An 18,251-nucleotide genomic window follows, 5' to 3' on the forward strand; every position below is an offset into this window, starting at 1 on the left:
TTAAATAGGTTGGGGGGAGGGTGGAAGGGTGGGTGGGGGTAATATTGTAGTAAATGGAAATATGTATATGTGAAAAAATTTTTGCAAAGGTGTTGTTCTTTTTGTACTGGAAAATCAAATAAAAGTTTAAATTATAAAAAGGGGGAAAATGCCTGTAAAAAAAGAAAAATGCAACCACTAATCTAAGGGCCAGTGAGCTGCAATATATTACATTTTGGGTTTTGGGGTTAGCTATGCCTTAGGAGGCACCTTTCCCTAACCATAGCACCTGCAATGACTGAATATAAATGCAAAGAAACACCTTGAATTACATTACTTTGCAGTTTATTATATGTAAAAGAACAGTAAAAAGTACAGGTTGTGCTCACCAGGGATACAAAATATCTAATATATTGTCCACTCCATTAACCATTCTTGCCGTACAATAAATACAACACAATAAATAGCTCAGATATAAAGCCGGCACCTCTAAGCCAAAAGAGCAGAATATCGGCACTGTACAAAATGAGTAATAATCAGGGGGCATAGCGGCGAGGTTATCCTAGGTAGCGTTATATATGATGCAGCCAATAGCATACACAGAAAATGAAATAGATACAAGATTCCTTCATAACTTCTCTCTGCCGAGAGCATTGGGGTTGACGTTACGACAAAGCCTCATGGTGCCCGGGATGGTTGGTGCTCGAAGACTTTACATCAGCTTCATCAGGATCCAGGAGGAGATCAGAGCAGACAAAGTCCAAGGCATGGAGAATCCTGGAACAACACAGAGAAGATATTAGGAATGGAGCGGGAAGAGTTGTCATCTTCCAATAACATCACATAAGAGATATTAGGAATGGATCGGGAAGGGCTTCACTGTCAGGGCCTGGACTTGAACCTGGGACTTCTACTGTGTCAGGCAGTAACTCTACTCACTGAGCTACCTGGGATGCTGGACAACACTTTGCCTCATCTATTGGATAATCCTGCCTTGTGCCTTGTTTGCTCTTGAACCTTGAACTCCTTGCTCCTCCCATGAACTTCCTATATAAGCCATGTCCTTGGACTTCCTCCTTGCCAGATTATTGTGCCTTTCCAGCCAATATTCCTGCTACTGTTCCTGCTGCTGTCTACACCTCCGCTACTGACCTTTGGCTTGTTCCTGACCACGATTGATCTGCTACCATTTGTGACCGACCCTTGGCTTGTGACCGACTCTGCTTTCGTCTGATCCCTAACCTGTTGATCCGCTATTGGTTCCCAGTCTGCTCATTCCCTGGTGGGGTGATCCTGAGATCTGCGACCTGGTATTAACACGCAGCCCAATCCATCTCCACCATTAGGAGCTCTGGTGAATACCGGTTAATACTTAGACCCCGCACCTCAGGTGAGCCTGCGTCATTCCCAGGGGGATCCGCTGGTGTACCTATCCTGCTGGTTCCAGGTAAGCCTTTTACTGCTATAGCAACTGGTCTCTGAACCTGACCTTACACCGTGACATTCACCTTCCAATAACATCACATAAGAGATATTAGGAATGGAGAGGGAAGGGCTTCATCCTCCAATAACATCACATAAGAGATAATAGGAATGGAGAGGGAAGGGTTGTCATCTTCCAATAACATCACACAAGAGATATTAGGAATGGAGCGGGAAGGGCTTCATCTTCCAATAACATCACACAAGAGATATTAGGAATGGATTGGGAAGGGCTTCACCTTCCTATGGAAGATCTTCTGTTCAATCCTAAGTTTTCATTGTAGTTGCAGTCTGAAGAAAGCCAACTTTTATACCAGATTGTGACTATGGGAATTTAAAGTGTATGTACAACCAAAATTTTTATAAATCTTGATACAATAGAGATAGAATTCGAACTCTTGTCAGTCTAACTGATATAGAGAAATTTACCCTCATTTACCGTCAAAGTGACAATGGTTTTAAAAAAAAGGAATTGAGGGAAAATCTGCTACAAGGACCCAAACAGCAATAAAAAAGCTGGCAGGTACTTTGACCTTTCTATACTCTACTTAATAAAAAAAATTATTTCTGTCTGTGTTGTTGTTGGAGATTTGCTCTCACTTCTGGTTTGGTAAAACCGTTGCCACTGGGACAGTAAGCAAAGGGAAATTTCTCTAACATATCCCAAGATGGTAATAAAAGCCCAAAATGGAGCCTTATCCTTTCCAACTATTTCTAAAGCTGAGAAAAAAATGGCTGGATGTACTCATTAATACAGAGATCCCCTCCACTGTAGTTCTGTTGACCACACAGGAAGTGATGGGAAATCTGTCTAGTGGGGGGGAAACAATAAATACCACCAAAAACAGTAACATTTTAATACAGGTGAAGGGAAATCTGTCTAGTGGGGGACAGCATTAAATACCACAAAAAAAAATGTTAATACAATATTTGTGTCATGGAGCATTATGTGTTTTCCAAAGACAGCACAACAGAAGCTGTTTGCCTTCAGACTGTCTCTTTCTAATTGAAAGTCTCAATCATTGCTAACAACCTTTTAACTTTATAGTTTTATAAAAAAAATAACATCAATACATTTTTAGATAAATACTAACTGTATGCATAGAATTATATGGATAGGTCAAAGCTCTCAGTCAGTGTTGGAATTAGACAGGTGAGATGGGGGAAATGGGAAATTTGACATATCTCTATGGAGGAGTTAATTCTTTTTGTGGCCAGTAAAAGGAATCTGCAAAGGCTGAAAAGGAGACAATATTTTTGCTGAGCATTTTTTTAATGCAAGCAGTGTAAGTACCTAGATGTTACCTGGTATCGGCCTTTTGCCGTCCCTGTACAGTAGAGATTAAATGTGAGAGCAGCACAGTGGCTAAGTGGTTAGAACTTCAACCTAGCAGCACTGGGTTCATTGGTTCAAATCCCAACCACGATACTACCTACACAATGGGAGCTAAATCGGCCCTAGTATTTGTATGTATGTGGGTATGAGAGTTAGGGACCTTCGATTGTAAGCTCCTTGAGGGCGGGGCTGATATGAATGTATAATATATGTGTAAATTGGTGGTGCTATATAAGTACCTGCAATAAAATAATAAATAAAAGTGAGAGGAAGAAACAGCACAAAGGATAGAATACTAATCATGTGCTGCACACAGAAGTATTTACAAGGAGCATGCAGATAGGAGGAGGGGTAGATGACCTAATCAGTGTGCTACTGCCCAACTGGGGGTGAGGAGAGGACACCATTGTATTCCTAAGTGTAACAGTAAAAATGGCGTCATCTTCATGGCTGTGCTGCATGGCAGAGTTGTGTAAATCTCAGGAATGCATAGACAGAATTACAAATCCGTTGGCAGGTACTATGGCTCCCCTATCTGTTAATCATCTGAAAATGTAGATTATTTCCTGGAATTCAGCTTTAGTTGATGAGCTTAGATGTTTAGTTTAGATGATTCAGTGCTGACATCATCCAGAGCCAATCCTACCAACTGCTGATTATCGGTAGTTGACTGTGGGATATTGGTGACAGCTCGGTTACAGCTCTGGGGGTGGGGCATATATGCAGGGGATAGATGTTGAGGTCGACCTGCCCTTCCCCAGTGTATAGGGGTGTTGTTGCTGTAAATGGGTTGAACATGTTTAAACAATGAGAATTCTCAATGTAAGAGTTTACTTACCGCTAGCAGAACTGACATCTATATCGTAAGACTTATCAGCTGGAAATAAAGAAAAACATTTCTGTTAATTGGAGATCTCAACAGGGCTGAGACTCATTCTTCTGGATATATCGTATGACATTCACATTCACTGGAGGCTGAAATAATTGGGTTGTGTTCACCGTAGACGTTGAAGCATTTGTAAGCCCCGACAATAAACCCAAACAATGGGCAATTTGTTCACTTTTTTATCTTTTAAATATACGGGACACACTCAGCAAGAAAACATTTTTTTTTATTATGACAGTGAAGGGTTAGAATCTCTGCAAGTTTTATTGATTTGTCCCCTCTGGGACATTTCTCCATTCTTCCTGGTCAGGTGACAGGAGTCAGACAGAATGGGAAGTGAGAGGTATTCCCACAAAGGGAACAAAGACAGCAGATAATACTTGACAAAAGCTTTAACCCTTTTCCCACATTACCCCAAAAAATATGTTTGTCTTTAATATATGTGACTGAAGGAACACGGAAAATTACTGTAACAAAACTGAACCTGAGATGACTTACCTGCATTCAGATAGATACCGGTTCTTCCTGCAATGTTCTTGGAAACACCTGATCTGGAGCCGCAGGTCTGTAAGGAAATAAAAGTAATTCAACAGAAATTCCAGACAAGTGAAATCGATAAAGGAACTGCAAACTGTATCAAAGAAACACCACAGCTATGCTAAAGTCACAACGTCCCCTTCATGTTCCTTTATCTGTGTTATCCCCACAATGGAAACAGTGGAGGATGCGGGCGCACCAGGTTCTTCCATCACTCCAATGGTGAGACTTCCCTGTAATAGGAATCACCTATTTATTATACATTGTATCGGGGCAGCATGACACCATCCATTGTCTTTGTTAGGAATGAGCATGAAACCATCCATTGTCTTTGTTAGGAATGAGCATGAAACCATCCATTGTCTTTGTTGGGGATAAGCATGAAGCCATCAATCAACTTTGTTAGGGATGGACTTGGGTTTGAGCCAAACTCTAGCTCATCCCATGTTATGGCTGCAGCAGATGGGCAGAACTGTGAATTCTGGTGGTGATATCTCAGTATCAGAAGCCAGCATATAACTTAATTTGCCACTTTTGTGTGGAGTTGGCCATTATTTCAGCTACTATACTCTTTACACACAGCAATGTTCTACCCGCTTGGTTAGCAGCAGCAGATCTGGTATTCAGGAGGAAAACTGGTATCTTTATGCTTGGTGTTCATATATTTTTGGTCCATAAACACCTCTATTCATCTTAATAAGGCTGTGCAACGATCAGAAAGCCAAATGTGGACATTTGGGCAGCGCAGTAGCTTGATGATTAGTACTCTTTGCCTTGCAGCACTGGGGATCTTAAACTCCCAGCCAGAACACTAACTGCATGGAGTTTGCATGTTATGTTTGTGTGGATTTCCTCCAACATGCTAGTAGGATTCTTGGTACCTGTCTAAACTGTTCCTTTCAGGAGTTTTTTCCCAGAGAATAGGTGCAAGAACTCCCTCCTTCCAAGCCACTCCGTGTGTCCACCCTCCACCCACCTCCAAGTACTGTCCCTTAGTTCCACCCCATACCGACCTTCCAGTACCGCCCCTTTTAAAAGACACAGAACAAAGTATAATTTTGTATTGCTAAATTTGTTTGGAATATGTTAATGATAACAAAAAGCAGTAAAATAGATCCCCTGCAGCCATCAACAATAGCCCCCCCCCCAAATAAAATATCATCCCAGCAACAATAAATCCAAACCAGCAACAATAGTTCCCTTTACAACAATAAAGCCATCAACAATAGATCCACCATAGCAACAATAGACACCCTTTAGCAACAGTATACCTGTCAGCAACCAACAACAATAGACCCCCCACAAGTAAATACCCCCCAACAACAATAGATCCTTCCCAACAGCAATAGACCCCCCAACCCGTAACAATATTGCCCCCAGCAACAACTGACCTCCTTAGCAACAAAAGACCTCTACTTCCCACCACTCCTTGCCCTTACAAACATTCTGTGCTGAAGGTGCCAGAACTGCATTCCCATTGAAGAAAACCCCCGGTTCCTAATATGTGGGTATGGCTAATGAAGCCCTGACTGCTCCTTCAGGTACAGAAATCACAGAACATCCTCTATGTGTACGTTGAGTCTTACCACGTTACAATCATCAGTGCAGAGTCTAAGATCAGCAAAGAGATAGACGGTGTTAGAACTGGTGATCTTGAAGACTTTCATTGCAAACAGAGCTTCAATGCCGACTCCATTGTTATCCACTGTTAGCTGGTCAGCAGATATTTGGCTAGATGGGCACCTGGATACAGAAACCTTTCATCAGCTTTCAGTTACTGTAATCTATAGATTAGAACACAATACTGGTACATACTAATAGAGCTGATCAATGTATGGGGTATGTTCAATATATAAATACTGTATCTATCTATTATCTATCTATTATCTATCTATCTATCTATCTATCTATCTATCTATCGATATAGATTTACAGATATATATATATATATATATTATAGATGGACAATACATGGCATGTCTTCCCTATTTTATATGTATTTTATAACTGAACAGTTCTAGGCATGTGTTCATTATATTGTTCCTGTTATTCAGAATTAAAGTCCCCAATTCAGATTTTAATTGGTGGAGTCATTGTGCCGTACACAAGAAATGATTACATTCTCTGTGACCAGTATTTCTTCACACCTCAGACCTATTCACACCTACATGATTTTCTCCCTGATGTATTCTCCATTGAGATGAATGAAATACATCAATTTGCATGTATTACACTCTGTTTAATTGCAGCATGCTCCATTTTCCTCCAATGCGCACCAACACATTGCTGTGACCTGGACTTGTAATAAACAACGGATTGTCAATGCATTGGGCCTGCCTTGAGCAAAGGAACCCATCGATTGTGGTGTGAATGAGCCCTTCAATGGAAAACATACTGGGGTTTATTTACTAAAGCTGGAGAGTCCAAAATCAGACTCCCTTCTGCATAGAAACCAATCAGCTTCTAACCTCAGCTTGTTCAATGAAGCTTTGCAATAAAACCTGGAAGCTGATTGGTTTCTATGCAGAAGTGAGTCTGATTTTGGACTCTCCAGCTTTTGTAAATAAACCCCCCTGTATCAAGCAAAAATAAATGTTAATAAATGTTAATTATGTCACTTTAATAAGTTGTTTGACCAGATTAGTTCAGAACTTCTTGGCAACACTACAGCAACCTACCTCCTAATATGATATCTTTTTCTGGGCATTTAATGAATTATTTCTGTAGTCAAAGACCACATAGAATTGCTAACCGGCATACTGTGTACTTACCCGTCCTGAAGAAGATAGTACTTGGGGGAGCTTGAGTTGGTAGGAGAGGCATAAATATTCACCACTGAGAGACTGAAGGTGTTGGCATCCAGATCTGGTACTCTCACAGAAAGGTAAATAGTATCTTCCACAGTCACGGTGTCTTCTTCCAAGAGCCCGACCGAATATGTGTTATCTGTAAAGGCTGCCATTACGGCTGTATAACTTGTACCATTTGTAGGACCGTTTATTACTGCGCTCCTGGAAAATAGACACAAGACAAAGGTCACCTACCAAGAAACCCTTGTAGGTATGTGGCCATGCGTCTATGTTATCACACAGAGAACTGACATTATTTGCAATGAGGATAAAGAACAAACCTATTAGCTATTTCCTTTAGCTCTGTGTATTCTGATGGAAGCCATTAATCTGATATACAATTTAAAAAGCACCACAATGGTGTTAAAATGAATGTTTATAAAGCAAACAAAATAAAAATACTTTGAAAGAGAAATATTCCAAAAATGGTTTTCGTCCGTACATCTCTTGTGGGGCACAGGAGTGCACTTACTTACTCTTCTGTGACCCAGATTGCCCGCTATCATCTGACATGGCACAGCCTCTACAGGCTGTGGAAGGATCCCGACAAAATTGTCAGGATCCATTTGACTGTCAGACTGACAGCTGGATCTGCCTCTCAGCATGCGACTGAGATCTGGAGCCAGCTGCACCCACCCCCTCCCCTGACCAATGCTTCTGTGAGTGCTGGAGGAGCAGAGCGGAGAGGACATGACTGACAGTCACTTCTCTCCACTTGGAGAAGACTGAGAACTGGGCAGTAAGTAGTCATGTGATTGCTCAGTAATAAGTCTAATGCAGGCTATAGACGGGTCAAAAATCGACTGATTTTTTGTCCGAAAAAAAAATTGGCCGATTTTCGCACCGTTAGTGGGTTAATTGGTCGGCCGTTTTTCGGGGTTTTGGCACATTTTTTTATTGGTCAAGTTGGTAAATTTGTGACAGATTTTGACGATCGGACGATTTTCCCGCCAATGATGGGCAAATCGGCCGATCGTTTTACCGATAAAAAGTCTGCGCATGAGCCGTGACCTGCAAGAAGAAGAAAAAGAAGAAGAATTCCAGTCCGCTATTATATTTTATATGAAAAGTCTTGCAACAATGTATCTATTAGTATCCAAATAAAACAATGTGTATCCGAAAAGGATACAAATGGATACATTGTTGCAACCACAAGACTTTTTCATGTAAAATATAATAGCGGAGCTCTCTGCAAGGGACAGAAGTAATTATGGGGTTAAATGCCGGCCGTAGACGGGACTAAAATCAGCCGATTTTTTTTTTACCATTGGTGGTAACGTCGGCCGATCGAACAGCCGATTTTATGGGGGGGTTTTTTCATAAAAAAAGGCCCGGTTTTGACCCGTTTCTGGCCTGCATTAGAGCCAAAGTGGGGCAACTACAGAAAAACACCAATTATGGCAGCATATAGATGAGTATCCAAAAAACCAAACCAGCAGTTATATCTTCATGCTGACTAGGGGTACTGTGACTGTCATTCACTGAGGTGCAGCCCTTGGAAGATCAGGAAACCTTGTAACTGGTGAAGAGAAGCAAAAACATGGCGCACTCTCTTCGTGCATTACTGTGGTGAAACACGAGTTTATTAAAATGCATAAAAGTGCATAGTCACAAACCAAAGGAGAGCTCTGAAGAAGGGAGTACATCTCCTGAAACGCGTCAGACTACCTCATCAAGGGTCTCCCATCATTTGGGACCGTCACCACTGACTCTTTGTCTCTGTTTTTATCTCTTTTGGTTTGTGAGTATGTACATTTATGCATTTTAATAAACTCGTGTTTCACCACGATAATGCATGAAGAGAGTGCGCCCTTCATTCGTACAGACGAGTATGGACTAACATTTATCGGGAAAGTTGATCCACGGAATATCCAATTGGCTCTCTGGGGATCGGCGCAGAAGACGGTTGGTGAAACCAACCGTGGTGAGGACATCGCTGGACCGAGGGACAGGTAAGTGTTTGTATTTTAAAAGTCAGCTGCTAAAGTTTTTGTAGCTGCTGACTTTTTTTTTTTTTCAGCTGGAACTCCGCTGAAGATGCCGGCGGCAGGGAGAGAAGACAACCGGTGAAACCAGCCATGGTAAGGACACCGCTGGACTGAGGGACAGGTAAGTGTCTGTATTTTTTTTTTCAGCTGGAACTCCACTATAAGCACCTCATACAAGAGTATATGATGGAATCCAATGTCATAAGAGATGGCCAACATAGATTTCTGAAAGACCAACAATCTGTAATAATAATTACCCGAGTATTGGGTGCAGGGTCACATTAAGCGTGATATTCATATACAGCGGGTAAGAGCAGGAGACATTCATAGCAGCGTCATTTTGTGTTATGATCGGACCCGTATTGGAAAAAATATTCAGCTGATTTGTGTATGTGATATGGGTTTTGTTTACCTGTAGAGAGAGGAAGCACATAAGTCATTAGACGAGGTCAGAAAACTCCCCGCCATACAGTGATCTGCACATTTACAGACAGTTACTATTAATGTCAGTGTATTCCCTGACAAGTCAAAAAGCAAGTCTCCAGTTTTGTTAAAGCAGAACTCCGGCCAAAAACAACCAGATAAAAATAAATACCCCGCCTTCTACCGTGATCCCTGGGAACCTTTATGTTTTCTTTAACTTTTTCTTTCTTCTCATCCACTCTTCTTTTTCATTCTGTACTTCAGCTGAATTTTTTTTTTTTTTTTGGAACCTGAAGCATTTTGTATAATTGCTGGACCCATTTTGGGCCCAAAGGATTGGCATATCCTCACTTCTCTCATGGGGTTCCGCATAATGCTTTGTATGCTGTCTTCATGTTTACTTACAGATTCATGAGAACCTAATGGACCTTTTAGGAACATAAACTCCGTACACAAAGAACAAAAACAATGTTGCTTTATTAACCCCTTCAAGTCCTGACACTCTCACCCCCTTCCTGTCCAGGACAATTTTCAGCTTTCAGTGCTTTGGTTGACAATTGCGCGGTCATGCAACACTGTACCCATAGGCTTTTTTTGAGACAGATAAAACTTTATTTTGGTGGTATTTATTCACCGCTGGGATTTTTATTTTGTTTGCTATATAAATTAAAGAGACCAAAAATTTGGAAAAAGTGTTTTTCTTATAAAATTTTGCAAATAAATAATCTTTCTTCATAAATCTAGGCCAAAAATGTATTCAGCTATCTTTTTAGCAAACCAAAAAAAACAAATTAGTTTATAACCAAAAATTTAAATTTTTCAAATTTACAAAATTTTCAATTTTTTACATTTTTATTTTATTTCTTTTATATTATTATTTATGGGGTGGGGGGTTACATACTGTCACCCTAGAAGTGCAATGTCACCATAGTGACACTGTACTACTTGTGGGGAGTGATGAAGATTTTTTTTTCTTTTTTTACATTGATTGCATTTACACCCATAAAGGCTGTAAATGCAATAATTTCTCCTCTCTGGCTGCATTCCTGCAGCCATTGAGAAATAATGTGTGAGCTGTGATTGGTCACAGCTTGTCACATTGCCTGTACCATGTGACCTCTGTGATCATAGTAGTAAGCAAAGATGTCAGGAAGTGGCATTTTGTTTACTACTATTCATATGATCACTGATTGGCCAATCGGTGATCACATGAATCTGGACCTCACACAGAGGGTCCATACAGCGATCGGTGTTCCGCTGTGTCCGGAGGACAAAGCAGGCACTGAATGCGGTGTCACACGTTCCCAGGGAGTGCGCACAGGCACTGGATGCAGGGGGACGTTTAGAGACGTTCCCCTGCATCGGCAGCTCTCCCATCCGGGAGATGAATGGAGATGGTGGATACAGTTTACTTCTTTCAGAGGGTGGGGAATATCAAAGCTGTGTGGAAAACGCTTGGGACGTGGCTCTATGACATTTTCCGGGGTGTGACCTTCTACCACCCAATGGTCGCCCCCATTTTCTCCTTTTCTACTGATGAATCTGAGATCTTCATATGCTAATCAATACTGCACTTTGTTATGTATCTTATCATTTCATTACACATTGTAATCACATTTCTTGTTTGCTTCTATAACTCAGTGCATTTATTATGCTTTATGTTACCTAGAGGAGCTGCATGTTTATTCCTCTTCACTGTTATTTCTATCCTTGGATTCATCTGATGACTTGATACTATCAATAAACTCCATTGTACAAAATAATAAATAAATATCCCAAAGATAAAATAACAAAATACGTGCAAAATTCAACTTCAGTTCAGAGATTCCTCCTGTGGATTTTTTTTTTTTTGCCAATTTATGTGCTCACTCTGACAGCCAGTATCAACCCACTTTCTCTGAGCCCAGGTCCCCCTTGGACCCCACACCCCCAGCCTGTGACTGTTCAGTAATAAGAGAAGCAGAGGACTGATGAGCTCATCTCTCTGTCACTCTGCTCTCTCCTCCTATCAACATAATCTTTGTCAGCACATGAACTAACTATCTACATGTGCTGCTTCTCTTTCTCCCAGTTGAACAGGGATTGCATGAGGCTGAAACCAGATCACATGGAGGTACTTATACTGACTGTATTAAAAAAAATAAATTTAATGATGTAAATAAATACAGAGCTGTGTTATTTGTGTCTTTTATATCTGCCTGGAATTCAGCTCATCCTTTTGCATGTCTCTTTTAACTAGCCTGCTGCTAAAGAGACATACATGCATGTGGGCCCCCAGCTGGGGCTGTGTGCGTCTTTTCAAACACACAGCGCCCAGCAAGCCACGCCCCTGCTCCCTCCTCCCATGCAGATGCAGGAGCCAAACACACCCCTTCCCTCACTATCTCCTCTACAAACAGGAGGTTCGAGGAAGGGTGCAGACTTGGAGGACCCGGTGGAAATGACCAGGGACACCAGGTATGTATATGAGGATGTGGGGGGGGGGGTTGTAAATTCAACAGGGCATGGGGGTAACAAAAAAATTCTTAGGCATTAGTGCAATCTTAATGTGTTCTGTTGAGCCTGGGGCATATAATAAAAGTGTTTGTTTTGTCATTTCTTTTCTTACAAGACTAAGTAGCAAAAATATATAGAAGGTGAAACATTCTTCTGAAAACAAAAATAACATAACAAGGGTTCTAAGTTTTCTCTATTACATTAAAATCCTAAAACAGAATATTTTTGTCCATACATACTTTAATGGATCTGTTTTTACTTCTCTTGTATAGTAAACAGTCAGACCGAGTCAGGAGAACTTACCACAGTATCAGTGTCACAGACATATTTTGTCAATGGACTATGAATGGCCATCTGCGATATTCCACCCACAATCTCCCTTACTGCCCAACACTTGGAGTTGGTGTCGTTCAGCCTTATATTGGACGTATTATAACCATTTGCTTCCAACCAACATTTTGACACTTGTATATTGAAAGATCCTCCATCACAAGTCAAATTTGGAGATGGTTTGCTTCCTGTAAAAAGAGTAAATTCATTCAGCATTTCTGAGATGAGAAGGTGACGGTGACATACCTGATGTACATTATACACTATAGGGGGTTTCTATATATACCCACTTTGGGGTGGCAGGAGTGACCAGGGACTGGGGAGAAAGCAGCCAGAGTCAGAGTTAAAGACAAATTAAACTTCCAGTTTACATACAGTACAGACTGTTCATAGTCAATGCACCCCCTTTCCATACATTGGTGGTCAGTGTAGTGCCAACCAGGGCTTTTTTTCAGTGGGAACATGGGGGAACGCCATTCCGGCACCTCCAGCACTGAATTTATGTAATGGCAAGGGGTGCTGGGGTGTGTTGCTGGGTCTATTAATGCTGGCTGCTGGGTGGTCTATTGTTGTTGGTGGGGGATCTATTATTGTGGGAGGGTAAATTGTTGCTGGACAGGATCTACTGTTAAGATGGGTCTATTGTTTCTGGCTGCTTGGGATCTATTGTTGCTGGAAGACATCTATTTTGAGTGTCTGTCCATTTTTGCTGGGGAGAGCTACTGTTAATGGTTGGGTATCGATTGTTACATTGGTGGTCAGTGTAGTGCCTCCTTACATTGGTGGTCAGTGTAGTGCCTCCTTACATTGGTGGTCAGTGTAGTGTCCCCTTACATTGGTGGTCAATGTAGTGCCCCCTTACATTGGTGGTCAGTGTAATGCTTCCTTACATTGGTGGTTAGCGTAGAGCCCCTCTTACATTGGTGGTCAACGTAGTGCCCCTTACATTGGTGGTCAGTGTTAGTCAGTGTAGTGTCCCCTTACATTGGTGGTCAGTGTAGAGCCCCCATACATTGGTGGTCAGTAGAGCTTAGGATTCCGTCTGAACAAGTCAAGTAGCTTGGCTTTTCAGGCATTTGGATCCCAGTGTTGGTCATGTCCATAGATGATCATTGATATCTCCAGGGAGACCCCACCTTTTGTATATATCATCTGTCCCCCATCAGATCTGTCATTCATCGGGAGTGAAGAAAAAAGAGCAGACTTATCAGAGGCAGACTTTGCTCAAGGAACCCCATGCAATGTCTGGTATAGTCTGGCACACCGGAGTCCTTCAGAAGCTGAAGACTCTTTTCGTGATTTCCCCGATACAGACCTCCCTAAGCCACAAATCTGGGTGCAAACAGTGATTGTTTCTTTGGGGACACGATAAGCTGACTTCAGTTGGGTCTTGCTATGGTCTCCTGACTCCATATTACACACAGCAATCCCAGTTTGTATGTTTATCTGCAGACAGTCAGATTATTCCTGTACTATCCACCATTCATGTTCAGGAAGTCGGGGGGCTCATTCACACCAGGGCACTCCATTGCGGTTCATTTAGAATCCTGGTGTAAAGTGACCATTGCACCTTCCCACTATTTAATGTGTGCTACATGCACCTCATATGGTTTATTCATAGAAATACATTTTATTTCATAAATTCAATATTTGATTTTAAAAGGCTCCCATTCTGACCATATTATATCATACCATACCTGAGTCTGTATAGAGAGTTGTATTGCACACGCAGGCAATATTATTTTCACAATACTCATCAGCAGCACAGGTAATAGTGTCACAGGATTGAGACGCAGCCACTGGAGAGACAGAAAAACATTAAAGTGCGCCCCGTGTTCCTGTGTGGAAGTCTAAACAGGTCTCATATCAAGCTACTATGTGACACAAGGATCACAACAGTTCAAATAAATCAGCGATAATGTCTAGTTTGTTTCAAAGTTCTCCACAGCAATCCAATGATTGTCCAACCGCTGCAACTTGTATCCGAGTGTTCCAATATACAAACGTCTACCAAAAGTGTTACAATTCATAAACAAAGTGCTCCACAACCCTCTTCCCTGCGTTGTAGTCACCCGTGTTCCTGAATAAGGCGAGGTTCACATATATGTAGGTGCCGGAATTTGTGTAAATCACACGCATTCCTGCACCCTCAGGCAAACCACGCTGATATTCAGCAGATATGCGGGGCTGCCATTCATTCCTAATTTGTTTTGTTATCTGTTGATCCTGCCAGAAATCCAATGCTCTCCTGTGGACTCTGCAGTCTTATCTCATACAGGGTTATCAGTCCTGTCAGGTCAGTTTATTGCCCCTTCCTCCTATCTTACACAGATGAGGAAAGGGGGAAGGATTTTGTAGTCCTATGGCAGTGCTTGTTCATAGATACAATATGGAGAGTGGGAGATGTTACATGGAGGCTGGCAGGATCACCAGATGAAAACATTCACAAAAAAGTCTAAAAAAAGAAAACTAATGCAGCCACCACTAAGAACCAGCAAGCTGCAATATATTACATTATTATTTAGATTTAGTTTAGATAAATTTAAATCAGAGAATTGATCTCCCTCATTCCTTCTCTGTCCATCTGCCCTTCCCCAATTGTGCCATCTAATTTCTGGGAACTATCGCTGTCTCTGTATTCCAGATGTGTTATTATAGGAGAAAAGGACATCAACTTCACTCACCCGCCATGGCAGCGCACAATACAGAGAGCAGCAGTGTTGTCTTCATGGTTATCAGGGACCCTGGAAAATACATCCAGTATGAGCAACCAAATTCTGTTTGTGATTCAGCAAAAATCAGAAAAAAAAGAAAAAACAGAAAGAAAAAGAAACAAGTCCTGCAGAGTTTGCTTTATTTTATACATAGTTTTATACAGAAAAACCCAAAATAAATACAACAGAAAAAATAATGTCCATATCTGCTACAATATTCATTATCTTTATTGACTATGTAACATACTAGACTTACCAAAATTTTAACTGAAAAAAATTATATATATATAAATTTATAACTAGAAATATACAATAAGATTCAAACCAGTAAAGTAATACAATAAAATCCAAAATAAAACAAAATAAATACAATAAAAAAACAAACACCAAACATCCATATATTTTACAATATTCATTATTTTTGTTGACTACATAACATATAAGATCTAACAATATTTGATAAGAAATTATTTCATATATATGTATATATTATTATTATTAAGTGTTCCTGCATGGCAAGACTACTTCCTGTTATCTCACATATATATTCTGATTATTAGAGCCAAATTTACCCCCCAAACTCCTCCCACAGTTTTTACACTCCATAGACAGTAATATACTGAAACGTGCGGATTGTTCCCGATTGGTGCGCTATTACTTTGTGGAACGTTTCGCCGAATGGTTCACGAAATATCAGCATTTTTGTGGTGAAATTGGTCCCATAGGAATGAATGGTGGAATGTTCAAAACTAGAGTGTGAGCTGACAAAAGCTAGAGTGTGAGCTGAAAAATCAGGACATGATTTCTAAACTGCCATCACTCCCTCATTTGCGAGCCCCCCTACACAAATCTTATATCAAAACGTTCAGCTATCCCTGTGGCCACTAAAAATGTCCACGGCTAAGCCATAGTCCTGATAGTTTTCACAATATAACCATTTGTTTGAAACTCACGCCGCCCATTGACATTCATTGAAACTCCACTCTAGTCACCTCAAATTTGAAGGGCAATTTCTAAACTGTGACTGTGCCTTCATTTTTAATATTTCAGAGACATACTATGCATCAAAATGTAGGTCTGGGTCTTGTGATTCTCACAATACAAAGCTCTTTGGTGTAGGATTTATAATTTTTAAATTACAACTGTTTGATGTGCTATATAAATAATTAAAAGTTGAAATGCATTTCTCACTCTATCAAGCTTGCTATAATCAATTGGTTAGTGTCATGTTTACTATCTTTACTCACTCCAAACACTCCATAAAGTTACTCTGCGCACTCCATAAAGTTACTCTGCCCCATCCAACCTTTTCACAGTTACTTCAGCCACTCCAACCACACAATGTTACTCAAGCTACTCCACCCAGTTACTCTGCCCACTCCAGTTGTAGACTACAGGTGGAGGCAAGAACACTTCACACAATTTCCCCAGAAATTGTAGCTTTTCTAGTTATTATTATTATTAAGAAGAAGAAGAAGAAGAATTTATAACGTGAACTAAAGAATAAGATTCAAACCTGAAGAGCAATATAGCAAAATACAAAGTAAAACAAAATAAATACAAAGAAAGAAAAAACATTATTATATGTTACAATATTCATTATTTCTATTTACTAGGAAAAAACATTAAGATTCAAACCATTAGAGAAATACGGTGAGCTCTGGTTCACACTGAATGCGACTTTGAAATCACATAAAGTAACACAATTACAAAGCCGCAGATCAGTGAATTATCTTGATAACCAACCAGCATTCTGAAAATACAGAGTCACCAATGGCAATCTCCATCGTTCTCGCATGACATCCCCTCCCATCATGGAGATTGTACAGCTTTAGAAAATGACAATTGTATCCTTATTGTCGGCTATCAGTTGTAAATGACTTAGGAATTGTATACTAACCGATAAATGTGGTTTTCAAACGTCCCAGGTCTTCACGAAACTTCCAGCAACTTAATGATCTTCCAACAAGTGCGCAAAGTTCGTTGTCGGTTGAGCTTTGCTACCTTTAGGAGAGGCAGTTGGATCTTGGAGGGGATCTGTGGACAATTACCGATCTCTCAGCTTCTTATATACTCATTGGTCCAGATGGAATGCTATACGTCTACCTTGTGAAGAACGTAGAAGGTTGGGTGACGTTAGAGTACATGGGCCTCACTCAGGCAGGATTTAGCCCCGAGCTGTCTCGATATAACTCTAAAAAATTCTTATTGGCAGAAATATTTTTCTGGAGGCATTTAATGTGTATAGTTGGTATGAAACGTCAGCCAGTTCTATTACAAAAATAAACTTTCAACATTTTAAATATTTGTTTAAAACACAATTACGGACACTTTTTTTCAGTGCCCAAAAATCTATTATTGACAAACTATAAAGGCAAATAAACTTAGAAAGGAACTTCTCCTATTTGTTGCTTTTTAGTCTTTACAAAACAGGAGATCAGGCTTTTGAGGTAACAAACCCCAACAAAAGGTATAAACAAACCCATTTTATTGTACAACAAATAGATTAAAAGTCACATAAGATCATATACGAAGGACTGACTATACTGATGGTGCTAGACTTCCATATACTGCATCCCACATACCACCTAAAGATGATTAGATTTACTATGATACACAAATGTGTCACAATGTAGCTATTTCCCTATCATAGTGCTGGTGATCTAGTGGAATGGGACGACTCAACATATTGCACAAGAATTTTTTCTTTCTCTGGAGTGTATTGGCAGTGTATGCATGGTGATTGCTTGCCAGCCAATTGCACCACTGATAAGACCATAAAACCTCCCACCGGAGCATAGAGAGGCACCAAAGGAAAGAGCAAAATACTGGAACTTCTAGCTAATGATGAAAATCTAAGAGCACCCCTAAAAATATCCCCTTTGATAGCCAATTATACAGGTATGGTATAATAACATTTCTCTTGTTGGATCCCTGAATGTGTCCATACTTCCTCTATCCACTTACAAAATACCTAGGAGCTCCTATTCCATTGGATCACCAATGTGGAAAGAACTACATTGTAAGCACCCTCAGTTTAAAGCAAAGACCCTAACAGAGGAAAAACTAATGGGGCTTTGCAAGGCACCATACCATATACCATACTATATGGTATGGTGCCTTGAAAAGCCCCATAAGTTTTTCCTCTGTTACGGTCTTTGCTTTTTTCTGATTAAATAGGGGTGTGGCACCTGTAAAACCACTACACAAGGACAGGTGAGATTGAATGTC

At 40.5% G+C, this 18,251-nt stretch overlaps 1 protein-coding gene across 1 annotated transcript; it reads right to left on the reverse strand.

Moving 5' to 3' along the window:
* Positions 1-307: 307 nt before the first annotated feature.
* On the reverse strand, positions 308-17,070 carry LOC149450675 (uromodulin-like). Its single transcript, XM_089691617.1, has 10 exons — positions 16,921-17,070; positions 14,991-15,050; positions 14,004-14,105; positions 12,280-12,494; positions 9,315-9,469; positions 6,992-7,231; positions 5,807-5,963; positions 4,182-4,248; positions 3,636-3,674; positions 308-756 (listed from the first exon to the last, which is right to left on the reverse strand). Exons 2-10 carry the CDS (start codon positions 15,034-15,036, stop codon positions 692-694), a joined length of 1,086 nt encoding a protein of 361 aa, XP_089547743.1. The 5' UTR covers positions 15,037-15,050; positions 16,921-17,070; the 3' UTR covers positions 308-691.
* Between the last annotated feature and the right edge of the window lie 1,181 nt (positions 17,071-18,251).

The sequence above is a fragment of the Staurois parvus genome, unplaced genomic scaffold, assembly GCF_062004578.1.
Source record: "Staurois parvus isolate SC_StPar_1 unplaced genomic scaffold, SC_StPar_1.0 ptg000565l, whole genome shotgun sequence".
NCBI lineage: Eukaryota > Metazoa > Chordata > Amphibia > Anura > Ranidae > Staurois > Staurois parvus.